We start from the raw sequence: 16,971 nt of genomic DNA on the forward strand, positions 1-16,971 counted from the left end.
CCATTTTTTTTTTTAATATTAAATTTTATTTTTAATATTCCCCCAATACATTGCAAACGCCCATTCTGACCCCAATCCTTCCCTCCCGCCCCCCACCCCCAAAAAGTGTCTCTGGTTCATAGTTTTTTTGTTGATTTTGATTTTCACTTTCTTATATTCATTTTCCTGGTCCCTTATTTAATTTTCTAGATTCCTGCTATGAGGTGAGACCATCCGGTATCTTTCTTTCTGGCTTATTTCACTGAGCATGATCCCTTCCAGCGCCATCCATGTTGCTGCAAATTGCATTGTTTATCTTTTTTGAATGCTGAGTAATATTCCATGGTATATATGTACCACATCTTCTTGATCCAGTCATCTATTTTTGGGCATTTGGGTTGTTTCCAAGCTTAGCTATTGTAAACAGTGCTGCTATAAAAATAGGGGTGCAGGTGCTCTTTGGAATTGATGTTTCTGTGTCCTTGGGGTAATACCTAGGAGTGGAATTGCTGGATCATATGGAAGCTCTATGTTTAGTAGGTCCAGAAATCTCCACACAGCTCTCCATAGTGGTTGGACCAGTTTGCACTCCCACCAACAGTGCAGAAGAGTTCCTTTTTCTCCACATCCTCGCCAACATTTGTTGTTGCTAGTTTTTTAATATTGCCATTCTCACTGGTGTGAGATGGTTCTCATGGTAGTTTTGATTTGCATTTCCCTGATGACAAGTGATGTTGAACATTTTTTCATATGTCTGTTGGCCATTTGCATTTCCTCTTCAGAGAAGTTTCTTTTAGCTCTTCTGCCCATTTTTTGACTGGATTATTTTCTTTGTTGTTGCTGAGTCTCATCAGCTCTTTGCAGATTTTTGTGATCAGTCCTTTATCATTAGTGTTGGGTGCAAAAATGTTCTCCCAGTTGGTGGGGTTCTCTTTGTTTTTTGTTATTGTCTCTTTTGCTGTGCAGAACTCTTTAATTTGATGTAGTCCCAGCTGTTTATCTTTGTCTTCACTATCACTGCTTTGGGTGATGTGTCTGTAAAGATGTCTTTGATGTGCAAATCACGTAGTGTTTTGCCTATATTTCCTTCTATGTATTTTATGGTTTCAGGTCTTATGTCTAGTTCTTTAATCCATTTTGAGTTGATTTTTGTGTATGGTGTGAGGTAGTGGTCAAGCTTCATTCTTTTGCATGTAGCGACCCGTTTTCCAGCACCATTTATTGAACAAACTTTCTTTGCTCCAATGCATAGTCTTTGCTCTTTGTCAAAGATTAGTTGACCATAAATCTGTGGGTTTATTTCTGGATTTTCTATTCGATTCCATTGGTCTGTATGTCTGTTCTTGTTCCAATACCATGCAGTTTTGATGATTATGGCTTTGTAGTATAGTTTGAAGTCTGGGAGTGTGATGCCTCCATTTCCTTCTTTTTTTTTCAGTAGAGCTTTGGCTATTCGGGGTTTTTTGGTGATTCCATATGAATTTCATCAATAATTGTTCTATTTCTTTGAAGAATGCCATTGAGATTTTGATTGGAATAGCATTGAATCTGTATATTGCTTTTGGTAGAATGGCCATTTTAATAATGTTTATTCTTCCAATCCATGAGCAGGGGATGTCTTTCCATTTCTTTGTGTCTTCTTCTATTTCTTTTAACAGTGTTTTATAGTTTTCTTTGTATAGGTCCTTTACCTCTTTTGTTAGATTTATTCCCAAATATTTGATTTTTTTTGTTTCGATAATAAAAGGGTGGTTTTTTTGATTTCTTCTTCTTCAGATTTATTGTTTGTGTATAGGAAGGCTACTGACTTTTGCGTGTTGATTTTGTATCCTGCCACTTTACTGAATTGATTGATGAGTTGAATTAGTTTTTCTGTGGAGATTTTGGGGTTCTCTATGTATATTATCATATCATCTGCAAATAGTGATAGTTTGACTTCTTCTTTTCCTATTTGGATTCCTTGGATGTCTTTCTCTCGTCTTATTGCTCTGGCTAGGACTTCCAGTATTATATTGAAAAGCAGTGGTGAGAGTGGACATCCTTGTCTTGTTCCAGATCTTAATGGAATTGCTTTCAGCTTTTCACCATTGAGAATGATACTGGCTGTTGGCTTGACATAGATGGCCTTTATGATGTTGAGGTATGTTCCTTGTATCCCAAGAATTTCAAGGGCTTTTATCATGAATGGGTGTTGCACTTTGTCGAAAGCTTTCTCAGCATCTATTGATATTATCATATGGTTTTTATATTTCTTTTTGTTGATGTGTTGGATAACGTTGATTGATTTTCGGATGTTAAACCATCCTTGTGCCCCTGGAATGAATCCAGCTTGGTCGTGGTGAATTATCTTATGGATACATTGTTGGATTCTGATAGCTAAAATTTTATTGAGGATTTTTGCATCAGTGTTCATTAGGGAGATTGGCCTATAGTTTTCCTTTTTTGTGTTGTCCTTATTCGGTTTTGGTATTAGTGTAATATTGGCTTCATAGAACGTGTTTGGTATTGTCCCTTCCTTCTCAATTTTTTGGAAGAGTTTGTGAAGGATAGGCACTAATTCGTCTCTGAATGTTTGGTAGAATTCATTTGTAAATCCATCAGGTCCTGGGCTTTTGTTTTTGGGAGGTTTTTGATTACCATTTCAATTTCGCTGCTTGTAATTGGTCTGTTTAGGTGTTCTATTTCTTCTTTATCTAGCTTTGGGTGATTGTAGAGTTGTAGGAATTTTCCATCTCCTCTAGATTGTTGAACTTGTTTCCATATAACTGTTCATAGTAGTTACTGATTATTCTTTTGATTTCTGCTGTGTCCGTTGTGATTTCTCCTCTTTCATTGATGATCCTGTGTATTTGTGCTTTCTCCCTTTTTTCCTTTGTGAGCCTGGGTTTGTCTATTTTATTGATTTTTTCAAAGAACCAGCTCTTGGTTTCATTGATCTTTTGGATTGTTTTTTTAGTTTCAATTTCATTTATTTCTGCTTTGGTTTTTATTATTTCTTTTCTTCTACTGGTTTTGGGGTTTTTTTGTTGTTCTTTTCTAGATCTTTGAGCTTCGAGATTAGGTTGTTTCTTTGAGTTCTTTCTTGTTTTTTGATGTGAGCTTCTATTGCTATATATTTCCCTCTTATTACTGCTTTTGCTGCATCCCATACATTTAGGATATTGGTGTCCTCCTTGTCATTCAATTCAAAGAATTTTTAATTTCTTCTTTGATCTCCTCGTTAGTCCAGTGGTCTTCCAGTAGTGTGGCTTTTAATCTCCATGAGGTAGGATAGTTCCTTGCCTTCTTTTTATGATTTATTTCTAGTTTGATGCCTTCGTGGTCAGAAAAGGGTTGGTATGATTTCAATCTTGGTGTATCTGTTGATGTTTGTCTTATGCCCCAGTATGTGATCCATCCTGGAGAATGATCCGTGTGCGCTTGAGAAAAATGTGTACTCCGTTTTTTTTGGGTTTAGTGTTCTATAGATGTCTGTTAAGCCCAAATGCTCTAGGTCCTTATTTAGAGCTTTAGTTTCTTTACTTATTTTTGTCTTGTTGATCTATCCATTGTTGATAGTGGTGTGTTGAAGTCTCCCACTACGTATGTGTTTTCTCTGATGTCTGTTTTCAGAGAGGACAACAGTTGTCTGATATATTTTGGTGCTCTTTCGTTTGGTGAGTATATGTTAATGAGTGTTATTTCTTCTTGAAGTATTGTCCCCTTAATCATAATGTAGTGACCATTGGGTCTCTTTTTATTTTTTTGAGTTTGAAGTCTGTTTTATCTGATATAAGTATAGCTGTTCCTGCTTTCTTTTTTGCCCATTTGCTTGTAGGATTGTTTTTCCATCCTTTGACTTTGAGCCTATTTTTATCTTTTGTAGCTAAATGTGTTTCCTGGAGACAGCAAAAGGTTGGTTTTTCTTTCTTAATCCAGGCTGCAACTCTGTGTCTTTTTATTGAGAGTTTAGTCCATTTACATTTAGAGTTAATATTGATATGTTAGCATCTGTATTTGCCATTATGTTTTTTTTTCTTTTGTTTTTTTTTTTTTTTTTTTTAATAACTTTTTTTTTTTTTTTTTCTTCTTTCGTTGTTATTCGTCCCTCTGAGGTTCTGGCTTTAGGATTCCTTGTAGTATTTTTGGAGTGGGGGTTTAGTCGTAATGAAATTCCGGAGTTTCTCTTTGTCTGGGAAGGTCCATATTTTCTTCATGGAGGAAAGAGAGCTTTGCGGGATAGAGTATTCTTGGTTGGCATCTGTTTTCTTGGAGTCTTGGACTATGTCCCTCCACTCTCTCCTTGCCCGTAGTGTTTCTTCAGAGAAGTCTGATGTCAGCCTGATTGGTTTTCCTTTGAATGTTATCTGTTTCTTCCCTCTTGTCAGCTTCATTATTTTTTCCTTGTCCTGGATTCTTGGGAGCTTTACTATTATGTGTCTTGCTGTGTTTTTCCTTTCGTCGTGGAAGTTTGGTGTTCTTCTTGCTTCTTGTATGTCAATTTTCAGCTCCTTCTTCGCATTTGGGAAGTTCTCTTCAATTGTCTCCTGGAATATTTTCTCTGTTCCTACATCTCTCTCCTCTCCTTCTGGAATTCCTATAACTCTTATATTTCCTTTCCTCATGGAGTCAGATAGTTCCCGAAGTCTTTCTTCATTCTTTTTCCTTCGTACTTCTCTTTCCTTTTCTGTTTTGGTTCTTTTTATTTCTGTGTCTTCAAGAGAACTTATTCGTTCTTCCATTTCATCTATTCTGCTTTCATTGCTTTTCCCAGAGTTCTTTAGTTCCTCCATTAATTCTTTGATCTCCTGCATTTCTTTTACTTCCCTCTTTAGGACTCAATTTCATTCTTCTGACCATTGTTTTCCTCTTTAGGGACTCAATTTCCTTCTTCTGATCTATCACTTTTTTAATCATGGCAATTTTAAATTCTCTTTCTGGAAGGCTCAGAAGTTCTTCCAAGTTGCTGTCGTTGCAATCTGGGGAGTGGTTTTCTTTTTGTGGTGTGCTTCTTTCCTGAGGAGTTGTTAGGTTGCGTGTGGTTCTTCTACTCCCTACTGTCTGTTTTCTAATTTGTCGTATGCATTGGGACACTGTGTTGCTCAGGCTGACTGATATCTTGGGTGAACTTCTCCGCTCCCCTCTGGCTCTTCCAGGAGCCATCTCTGTCTTCTGGGGGAGCTTTCTGCTGTTTTTAGGCAGTTTTTACTTAAGAAATGTCCCTGTTCTAAAATGGCGAAGCGGGATGCAGTCCCTGCGCCTCCAGTTTCAGGCACACTCTTCTGCGCACCCGGTCTGCCCCGGACGTGGGTGCCTGCTCCCTCTGTGGGCTCAGACTGCTGGTCGGAAGGGGCCTGGCGTGGAATAACTTCCCGGCTGGCCACTGGTCCTCCAGAAGCCTTCTGCCCTTTTCAAGCAGTCTTAAGAAATTTCCTGTTTTATGGGGTGTTAGTGACTTTTTTTTCCTGGTCGCTAGGTGGCGCCAGAGATCTCTCCTATTGTCCTTGGGGGGCTGTTTTTCGCCTCCCCCCACTCCGTGGGACAGGGAACAGAGCGGGAATGGTAGGGTACACCTCAACAGCTTTGGGGTGCTGTGTCTGCCTTGTGCCCCACACCCCGAATTTTCGTGCCCCGGGTCTCAGTTCAAAGCCCTCAGTTCCAGGATGCGGGCTGTAGCCCAGTTCAGTGGCGCGGGAATGGCGCCTTTTGCACCGCTCCCGTGCCTGGGCGCCTGGTTTCTGCTTACTCAGGGAGGGACCTTCACCTCCGTGAGGACCTCTGCGCGTCTCCCGCAAGCCTAGGTCGTCTCCCCGCAAGCCTAGGTCGTCTCCCCGCAAGCCTAGGTCGCAGGCGCGGGGACCTGGGCAGCAGCGATCCCGGTCTGCACTTGCTTTTCAAGCGCGCCGAGCGCGCCACTTTTCCGCGCCAGCTTACCGGCAGCCCGGGCTGTGTGCGCGTCTCCCGGGGTCTTTGTTCTTCTCTAATGGCGCCTGGAGCCGTTCGCTCACCGCCGCGGCGAATCCTGCAGGGTTCGCCTCAGCTCCCGTTCACGGGGTGTGGTGGCTGCAATAGTTCCTTTCCACTCACAGTCCCGCTTGCTGCGTCGTTTCCTCTTGTTGGTCGTTTTAGTGTGTTGTTTCCCTCCTCTCTGCCGGTCGGAGAGTGCCGCCTCTGTGGGCGGGGGAGGGGAGCAGGGTTCTGCGCTTCCCTCCCTTCTAGTCCTCTTTTATGGCCACTTTCTTCTTCGGGTAGTTTGCTGGAGTCACCCGTTTATCTTCCGTGTCCCGGTTCTCACTGGGACCTGCCGCTTTTCCTCCCTATTCACTTTTTTTAATGGGAGATCTTACTGGCAGCGTCTCCTCGCCGCCATGTTGCTCCGCCCCCTTGTTCCCATCTTTTTAAAGATTATTTGAATCAGATCCAGAGTTTTAGGCACTTCATTGGCTATATATCAGGTCTTTACTATATATACTTCTTTTTTGTTCCTGCATATATTTATTGAAGAAACATTTTTTGGATGTATAGTATAATATACTAAATTTACTATTTTTTAGATTTATTTTTATGAAGCCTTAATTTTCTTAAAAGGAGTCATTAAATTTTGTTACTGGTTTTTGTGTTTTATTTTTAAAGATTTATGTATTTATGCATATAAGAACTGGGGTACAGGCCAAAGGTGTGGGGGGAGGTGAGAGGCTTCACCAGAGACAGAGTGGGCAGCAGAACAGGTGGATCTACTGAAATGCACTGCTGAGGGGAGTAGCGGGCGAGTCAGGGGAGGTCTACTGTGCCATGTGGGTAGCTCCCTGGCCAGGCATCAACTTGTTCTGCAGTGGCTGCAGCTAACTTCATAGGTAGTGCCTTAACCCCTTGTGCCACCAGGGAGGTCCTAAATTTTGTTATTTTTAAGAATGACAATCTACTTTGCTACTATCATAGCAAATTTGCAGAACATATATATTAAGTCATATTGCTTACAAGTCTTGTTTGCTTTGAATCATAAAATTTTTTGCATCAGGATTTAATATAATTATCTAATTGTAAGTTATGTACGTTCATCAGTGTTTACCCTTTTTCATTAAGTGATGAAATAATATTTTTCCCATAGCATATTGATAAAGTATTCAAGCATAAGGAACTGCAACAGCAGCTTGTGGATGCCAAGCTTCAGCAGACAACACAGCTGATAAAAGAAGCTGATGAAAAGCATCAGAGAGAGAGAGAATTTGTAAGTTTTTTTTCTTAAAAAAAATAGCATTGCCAGAATGTAACCCAATTTAAAACATTTGATTACTATGTTCAGTAAATGTTCTAGTTATTTTGCAAGTTAGGCCTTGAGACCTTGAAGCATTTAAATTTTGCATCAAATCTACCAACATAGGTCTTTGCATTCTCTTCTTTTTCTCTTAATAAGTAACATAAAAATAGACAAGCATACCACCCAGGTAATGAATGTCAAGATCCCTAGCCCTGTTTTCTGTTTTTAAGTGTAGACACTTGACCTTTTTTTAACCTTAGACAAACCAATTTAATCCCAAATTTAATCCCAATCTTATATAATCCCAATCTTTATTCCCAAATTTAATCCCAATCTTATATAAATACCTTTCGTGTATTTTTCCTCCTTATACAGCTAAACGAATATTCTTAAATTCCTAAGTGTTAACAAGTGGTACAGATCAAAGAAGTACTTGGTTATTGATGTAATAAGAGGAAATTAGAGATGGGAGTTAGAGATGGAAATTACTCCTTGGTGGTGTAATGCATACCACTGTTGACTTGCACTAAACTCCACAATGTGAAAAATTTATTTCTTGAAACCCAGACTTAAGCATTGACTAGTACTTCTCATTAGATAAATAGAGGAAACACTAACCCTAAATATCTGGTAATGTGGTATTTCAGGCGTGTGTATAATTCCTTTCAGTAATTTGCAGAATATTTTTTATTTTCAAGTTATTAAAAGAAGCAACAGAATCAAGGCAAAAATATGAAGAAATGAAACAGCAAGAAGTGCAATTAAAACAGCAGGTAACTTTACAACAGATTTTAATTAGAATTTATACATCTCCTTGTGTGCTGCAGAACTTCGGGAGAATAGGTCTTTTGTCTTCAGTGTTTCCTTTTTTTAAAGATTGACTAGGTCTTTAATAGACTTTAACTCTGTTAATCCTATGTCCCAAGAAACCCATCAATTTCAGAATGATACAGGAGACTAGTCAACTTATCTTCAGTGTCTCTACCATTTTGAATTTTGTACTGTAAGGAAAATGGAACAGGGAAGAGATGCATATTATGCTCTACACGGAGTTTGAAAAAAACATAATATGTTTTACAAGTCAGCTTCTAATTAAGTTTACCTTTTTTCCAAAAGAATTGAGGTTCTTTTTTCTTAATCAATTCAGATGTCTTTTTGTTGTCTATTTTAATCTTATTTAATTGCAGTATATGAAATGAAGTACATGCTATTATTAGTACTTAAAAAGCAGAATATATCATACCTCCTGTCTCTGAAAGTTTAATACCTACTTAATTTTTTTAAAGATTTATTTATTTATTTATTTATTTATTTATTTATTTATTTATTTATTTATTTATTATTTATTTATGCAAGAACCGGAGTACAGCCAGATTCACGGGAGGGTGAAAGGATTCACCAGAGACAGAGTGGAAAACAGAACAGGCAAACTGAAGAAATTCACTGCTGAGGGAAGCAGTGGGCAAGACAGGAGAGGTCTGCCACACCATGTGGGACCCTCGCCCAGCTGGCCAGGGTCGAACCTGTGCTGCAGAGGCTGTAGACAGCTTCACAACGCTGCACTCAACCACTGGGCCACCAGGGGAGGCCCGTACTTAATTTTTATAAATGAGAATAGTTGGGTTATTTATGCAAAAAATTTATGTTCCTTTAGTGAACTGGAATTTTGCGTTGATAAAATTTTACCTTTTATGTTTATTATATAATACTTAATGTTAGAGATTTCTTAATTAGCTGTGAAATACATTGTCATATACATTAATACATTCATCATTAACAACCTTTTTGAGTCCTGTTTGTCTTTGGAAACATTGTTTAACATACAACACTAATAAACCTAGCCTAATTTACAGTGAAAATTGAAGAAGAATCAAATACCAGAAGTCTTTTGAACTTTTACACTGTAACTTGTAATCCTTCTAGCATGCTTCTAGAAAATTGAAATACTTTTCTAATTTTCTAATTAGCCTGTGTATTCAGAGAATGGAGAAGAGAATGTATGTGTGTCAAGAAGGAATGGCTCTGGTTATGTCCTTCAGTATGGAAGTCAGTGGTAATTTCTGTAATATAAATCAGCAGAAAACCAAGCTTATGGACCAGCCTAATCCTACTGTACTTTTAACCAGTATAGCTAATGTGATTTCATCAGTCTTAAGTCTTATTTGATTATTAGTATGATTATTCCCTTGCTGTTGCCTTCCTTTCCTTGTTCCTTAAATGTGATTTTCCTTTTAATGTTGTTCTCATTCTGTTCTATTCCTTTGTCAGTTTTCAGCATTTGTTGAGGATATTGTAGTTTTACTGTCTTGTAAAACTATAGCCATTTAGGTCCAAATGGGATGGTGGTTACTAGTTACTATCTAATGTGGGTTATTATTGAACTTTGAGTTGGGGACAGTCTGCATTGGGGACAATCTGCTGGGATGCTCCATTTTCCATTAGAGAGGACCATTTCCAAGCTACTTTGAATTCTCAGTTTCCTTAAGTACCTGAGGACTCATTTTTTTGAACACTGCCATTCGTTGTTCCCTACTTCAAGCCTGCAGCCATTCTTTCCAGGTACTGTCAGTTTGTGTACCCCTTATAGGCTGCTATATCTGCTGCCTTCTTTCCTTGGCCTATTAACATCTGTTCATCCTATCTTTGTTCTTGCCTTTCTGCAGGTGTGGTTTGTCCTCTTAAAGTCATCTCATCTAGTTAAAACCATTGGTAATCTTACTTTTATTCATTTTTCCTCCCACACATAGCCACACTTGCTGATAACTAGAGGTAGATTGGCCCCATTCTGTCACATTTTCTTACCCATTCTATCCTTTCTTTCTCTTTAATATTCCTAACATAGTTGTTGTGAAAGTAGATAGGCATCACACTATTTCTTGGCCTCTGATGATCTTTTATTTTTCTCTGCTTTTCTTGGACAAAACACTATTTCTGCTCATCCTGATGGTATTACTAATATATTATATAGGCTTTAAAGTATTTCTCCTTGCTCTAAATAAAGTAATTCAGCCAAACCTCAGACTTATCTCTGGATACTAGCACATGAAACTTACCTATTCTTGATATTAGTAAGCCACCACATCTCTGAATTCTTTCTCCCAACCCCTTTTTGAAATTCATCTCTAACATGAAGAAAAATGAGATTGCATTTTCTGCATTAAATTTTGACATAATCGTGTTAGTGTTATTTTCCAAGCTAAATTTAAAAATACTAGGGCGGATGGGAGTTAACAGCAAAAATCAGCACTTCAGCACTTTAAATTACTCCTTTTTTTAAGTGTATTCCCACTAAATTCTATTCCTCCAATCAAATCATCTTTGGCTTCTGTTTAATTTTCTTGCCTTTGTTAAGGAAAGACAAAATCTTGACCTAAGCCAAGAACTATTCATGTACTACTCTAAAGGAACTGCCTTTTTTCCAAAAACAGTTTTTTAAATGTGAACAAAGAGGGTGGTACATAAATTGTATGAAATTAATAGTTACACTTCTGTGCTTTAATTTTTTTATAATTGGTGAAATAGAGCTGTATTTGTACATTTTGAATATTTCTGCTTAAAATGATTTAATCACCAGAATTTCTAACTTCAGTGCAGTTTAATAGGTTTCAAGAATTTCTGCTTTCTTTACAAATTTGTTTTTTGACTTTAATAAGTAATTAATGTTATATTTAACCGTATAGAGAAATTAAAACTGCTATGAGGAACTCAGGATAATTGATACTTTTTTCTGTAGCTTTCTCTTTATATGGACAAGTTTGAAGAATTCCAGGCTACCATGGCAAAAAGCAATGAACTCTTTACAACCTTCAGGCAGGAGATGGAAAAGGTATTACATTTGATAAATAAAATATTATTACTAAAACTACATGAGGTTATTCTAATACTTGAATGATACTAATTTGATAGTGATTATTATTTTTTTAATCCTTCACTGACCTTTAGGCATTTTATCCTGAAATTATAAATAATATTGATATTCAAAATCCTTAAATTATTAAAAAGAATTTCTATATTAAATAGTTTGTTGTTAGAAACAGAATTTTTTTTTAAAAAATCACTTCAGATGGTTGATGTCTCCTCAGTTCCTATAAGCTGTTTTATAAAGGGATATTTTACATGATTTTGTTCTCTAATATTAGCTTCCAACTGAGCCATTTCTGATTATTTATAATAGGGTTTAGTAAGTTGATGATCTGCAATGTTTAAAAAGCATTTTTGAGTTTTGTTTTAAGCAAATTCTGGCCTATCTTGTTAAGGAACTTAAAAGTGAGGGATTTCTAATTACCCTTGTTTTTTTTAGTCCAAAGAGAAACACAACTTGAATGGCCTTTTTATGACATAAACATGGACATAAGCAGTATCCCCTATGCAGGAGATATTGTTGTCTAACAGAAATTTTAAAAAATTACCCTCAAATTTAGTCTAAGAAAGAAATGATAGTAACTATAAGGGAAAGGGACTATGTTTTAAAAAGCTGTTTTAAAATATAAGGACTCACTTGTGTTCCTCCTTTTTGAGTAGGTTACAGTTACCCACAGTTCATCAGCTTTCTTTTTTCCCCCTTTTTTAAAAGATTCTCTAGATTCATAAAAGAAAGATAAAAAAGATAATAACTAATAATCAGATATGTATTTTCTGCTTTTCTAAATTTAGCTCTTGGCCAGCCATATAGAGCGATCTGGGAGAGCTAACTTTGGTAAGAATTCTGACTTATTTCCGTTAGCTCTCCACAATCTTATTTACAAGCTCCATGTAGAATATGATGTCTCAGATAATCTTGGTAATGTTACAGAACTGTGGGGAGAAGCAACCTGTGTTCTACAATTTGGCTGTAAACCATTTAAATAAAGTGCACATTTTAGAGTGGCCTGCCCTGAGCGGAAAAGATACATATAGCTGGTCAAGACAAGTGCTGTGATGAGAGAAGGGAGAAACATTTTAAAATGTGCATCTGAGAATTAAACTTAGAATTTAAATTTGTGTTTGTGTTGATTCACAGATGACAAAGAAAATCAAAAAACTGGAAAAAGAGATGGTAATATGGCGTACCAAATGGGAAAATAATAATAAAGTACTTCTGCAAATGGCTGAAGAAGTAAGTTTTTATAGAATTTAATAGTGAACTCTAATTTAAGAGTTGGTAAGATAGATTGGAATTTCTAGAGATTTGCTAAGTAACTGCAGGGTTGATTAAATGATCTTTTGCCTGTAGAAGGCTAGGCTGTTTGAGTGACTTATTTAGATTTCTTCTCCCAACTAGCTTCAGGTTTTGTTATAGACAGCTACAATGAATCTAGATTTTGCTTCTTATTGCAAACTTGAGTTTAAACTAAATCTTGTTAAAACTGATATGCTGATTGTTAAAACTGATATTTTTTATTCTTTTGCTCTGAGGAATGATCTCAGAGTTTGCATTTCTAACAGATACTGTTATGTTAATGCTGCAGGGCAGGGTAGAAAGCCATACACAACTTGAGAGAACCTAGTCTTCACAATATACATAGTATCCTATGTTCTAATTAATTTCTTTTGGAGAGAGTACCAATGTATAACTTGATTGCTTCCCTATCTTATTTTTAGAAAGACAACAAGGTACTATTTGTAAGGGATATTAACTTAAGTTGAAAGGTATTCTATTTGCAGTTATAGAACTCTCATTTTCATAAACTTCACAGGACTAGTTTATAATATCTAAGAGGATAGGATAGAGCGCAAGAGTAATAGAAAGGACGAAAAATCAATTTATGAGCAAGAACTTATATTAATTTATGAGCAAGAACAATATATTTTTATTCCTATGATTTTAAGTGATGATCCTGAATTTCCAAAAACTTTAATAGGTCAATATAATACTTTAAATAAAGTTAAGAAGTGAATTTTGTTGATTTTAAAGAAATAAATATAACTCAGAATAATTATAACTTTTCAAAATGCAGTTCAAGTATTGTCATTTCCACTGTGTCTCAGATTAATTTTTTATGTATGAACCTAATTTGTATTTAACAAGGTTACATATATCCTGTCTCTTTCCGTATCTTCCTCCCTCCCAGAAAACTGTCCGTGATAAAGATTACAAATCCTTTCAAATAAAGCTGGAACGACTAGAGAAGCTGTGCAGAGCTTTACAGATGGAAAGAAATGAGCTCAATGAGAAGGTGGAAGTCCTCAAAGAGCAGGTCTCTATTAACACAGCAGATTTAGCAACAGCTGTGATAGAACCGTGTAGTGCCCTTGCTTTTCAGAAAGAGTTAGACACTTACTCTAAAAAAGGTGGACAAATCTGCCTAGAGGTTGAGTCTAAGGGAGTAAATGAAACGAAAAGCAATTCAAAAGATACTTTTCATGCAGTGTCTTCGGGGCACTGATTTCAGTTGACTAAGATGAAGTATGATTACTGGATTGAGAGATATATTTTGTGTGTAATTTTTCTGTAGTAGTTCTGTTGCTTTTAAGATGCAAATTTTCATACTTTTTCTACTATATCTTGTATTTTCTTGGAACTACTGACCTTGTGGTAAAGGAAGCTGCTTAGCAGTTCTGCATTGTTTTATTGTATACATTTTCTGTAGCTGTTTTACACATATGCCTTACTTGCCTCTTTATTGGAATGTACATGTTATTGCCTTGCTGTTTCAATGTATGTTTGTGTCCACTGCTTTATTCTTGTCCTTCCATAAACTTAACATAATTAATGGTTCTTTGATATAAAAACTTATAGTTTAGTAAACTTCTAGTCCATCAATATAAAAATGAGGAAATACAAAGATGGTTAGTTTGTTTAAATACCAGGTGAAAATAAAACTTTATATGAAATATGAAACAAGCTTGGTACATTTGGTTTAAATTAGATTTTGCTAATGTTTCCATTTCTTGACAAATTGAGATGACTACCTGTCTTGACTCAAAGTTGTGACAGAATATGTGTATGAAGGTATCATTTGTAAAGAAAAAAATACATGCAGAGAAGTCACTGGACAAACAGACTTGAACAGATATTTAAAACAAAAAAAGTTTTAGATCTCTACATTTAGAATGGGGGAATTTCTGAACTTTTCAGTTTCATTCCTTATTTTGTCTTTACTATTTTAACGCTTACTCTTGTTTAAATTCTCTCACAATTATGATCTAAAGTATGTTCAAAATTATCTCATAAGAGCCCAGAGTATGAAATACTTACAAACTTCCACTACTGGTCGTGATAATAATCAGGGGGCCAAGCGATAAAGAAAAAGAAATTTGTATGAAATCTCTCAGAGTTATTTCAACATTTTGCCATAAATAGCAGAACCAAACCAGCCTTTCTAACAAATCTTAAAAGTAATTCTTGCAGCTAGTGAATGAAATAGTACAACTGCTACTTTGAAAACTAGTCAGAAATGTACTTTTCCCCAAAATTCACTTAAATTTAGTTAATAATAATTTAAATTAATTTGAAATTTTGTACACTAGACATTTCACTGCATGTAAGCTATTATTGTTTCATCATGTTATGTCACTCACTACACTTGCTTATGGGACATGTATTCTATAGCAGGTAAGCCTTGAGCTAAAAACAAGTGCTGTTAACCAACAGCACTTATTCTGCTATTTTTGGATATATGATATATGTAAAATATTACCATGTGGAATAATATGTTAAAAAGATCTGGATTCTATTTAGGAAGCATACCTTTCAGAAATTTTTCTCTGGTTATTTAGTGAGGAACAAAAATAGAGACCTGTGAAAGTGTTCCCCTTTTCAGTGACTCTGTAGCAAGCCTAACATCTATTGTATTCTGGAACAAGAGCTGGCAAACCATATCAATTTTGGCTAGGGCTGCTTTATAATTATGAAGTTGAGCAATTCCTAAATACATACTGACCATTGTTTGTCAACATTTAATTTGCCTAGGAGAATTTAAATGTCACAGTCACTTAAACTGTATATGTATGCCATTTTGTAGTGCTTTCTAGAGTTTATAATGGCCATCTATTACAAGATATAGCAAAAGGGTAGCTTTAACAAACAATTTCATTGTCAGGTATATAGGGGTACATTTAATAATTTTTTTATGTATAAGGATGTCTTATACTTGGTTATCACAGTTCAAATCTCAGGTGTTACCAAAATATCTACCTCTACCCATGCTGTAAATAAAGAGAACTGAATGAAGAATGCAGTGACAAATTAATATTGGTTTATTTTTACAGCTCACATCTTTCATGAAGTTACACAATTGATGAGGCAATCTTGCTTTTCAAATATATTTTGTAGTACTCTCACTAATGTGAATCTGCTTTTATCTACTCTGTTAAGGTTAAGTAAATACTTAATGATTAATATAACAGCTTCTGTGTATTCTTTGTACTTAATGTAACTTAATGTGCTTAATGTATAATAGAAATCAAATGCAAAAATAATTGTTAAAAATAACCGATTCTTCGGGTCCTAAAACATACTTAATGTTAACAATTGAAATAAGTGGTGGTGGCAGAGACAACTCTCTAATAATCCTTTTACTGAACCAGTGTTATGTTAGCACTATCTTTTTCCTCCTTTTAAGGTAGGTAATTTTTACAGTGTAACTATTAGCAATGCTTTAAAAAAAATACAAGGACTGAGTTTCTCTCCTGTTGGCTCAATTTCAGTTATTTTTAGTTACATTTGTAACTTAGAGGTATTAGATCTCCACCTTCAAGTGTTACCACACCCTCTGTCAGACTACAGTAGTCCTCCACCACAGATTATCGTACTCCCAGATTATCATACTCCCTCCCCACTGGCAATGCTAGTTCTACGGTCAGAAATTTAGAATGTGTTACTGATATGGTAGTAACTCATCTTTCATTTTGTTCCTCTATATTTCACATGAAAGTGAGAACCTCTGCTATTTGTCTTTCTCCTTCTGAATTATCCTGTGACGTATAATCCCTTACAGTTCCATATGTTGTCACAATGGCAAGATTTTTTCATTTTATGGCTAAATTGTATTGTGTATAAGTACCACATCTTTCTGATCCACTTATTTGTTTTAGGGCACTAAGGCACTTTCTATATCTTGACTATTGTTAAAAGTGCTGCTGTGAACACAGAAATTCCTCCCACTTAAAGGTTTTTGTATTTCTCAGGTAGATATTTAGGAATAGAATTACTTACATGGTAGATTCATTTTTAATATTATGAAGATTCTATACTGTTTCCATAATGTGCTGTGCACATTCCTACCAATGTTGTACAAAAGTCCTTTTTTCTTCCAAATATTGCCTAACACATATATTACCTACAATTTCTGATTTTTTAGATAGGGGTCATTCTTAGGGATGAGAGGAGATGCTGTGCTGTGATTTTGATTTGCATTTTTATAGCCATCAGTGGTAATGAGAATTTTTTCATTTGCCTGGTGCCCATCCATATGTATTCTTTAGGGAAGTACCTATTTATTACTTTCGACCTTTCTTCTGTTGCATTCTAAGTAGGTATGGATATCAGCGCTGTGTCAGATGTATGATGTGCAAATATTTTCTCTCATTAGTACGGTGGTGTTTGCTTAGTGATAATTTCTTTAGCTTTGCAAAAAGCTTTTTTTTTTTTTAAGATTTATTCATTTATACATACAAGAACTGGGGTATTGGCCACAGGTGTGTGGTGTGAGAGCATTCACCAGAGACAGAGTGGGGAACAAAACAGGCAGACTGACTGAAATACACTGCTGAGGAGCTGTGGGGAGGGGAGCAGTGGGTGAGACAGGCAAGGTCTGCTGCGCTATGTGAGTTGC

General features: G+C 36.1%; 1 protein-coding gene across 1 annotated transcript in view; it reads left to right on the forward strand.

Moving 5' to 3' along the window:
- The window catches only part of LOC119250807 (gamma-taxilin-like), a 17,083-nt gene extending 1,561 nt beyond the window's left edge, over positions 1-15,522 (forward strand). Inside the window, exons 2-6 of the mRNA XM_054697752.1 lie at positions 7,067-7,186; positions 7,915-7,989; positions 10,950-11,042; positions 12,216-12,311; positions 13,267-15,522. Of these exons, the coding sequence (XP_054553727.1) occupies positions 7,067-7,186; positions 7,915-7,989; positions 10,950-11,042; positions 12,216-12,311; positions 13,267-13,581 (699 nt within the window). The 3' untranslated portion in view covers positions 13,582-15,522. The remainder of the gene's footprint in view (positions 1-7,066; positions 7,187-7,914; positions 7,990-10,949; positions 11,043-12,215; positions 12,312-13,266) is intronic.
- The last annotated feature ends 1,449 nt before the right edge of the window (positions 15,523-16,971 follow it).

Source organism: Talpa occidentalis, unplaced genomic scaffold, assembly GCF_014898055.3.
Source record: "Talpa occidentalis isolate TD23 unplaced genomic scaffold, MPIMG_talOcc4v2.1 talOcc4.18, whole genome shotgun sequence".
Lineage (NCBI taxonomy): Eukaryota > Metazoa > Chordata > Mammalia > Eulipotyphla > Talpidae > Talpa > Talpa occidentalis.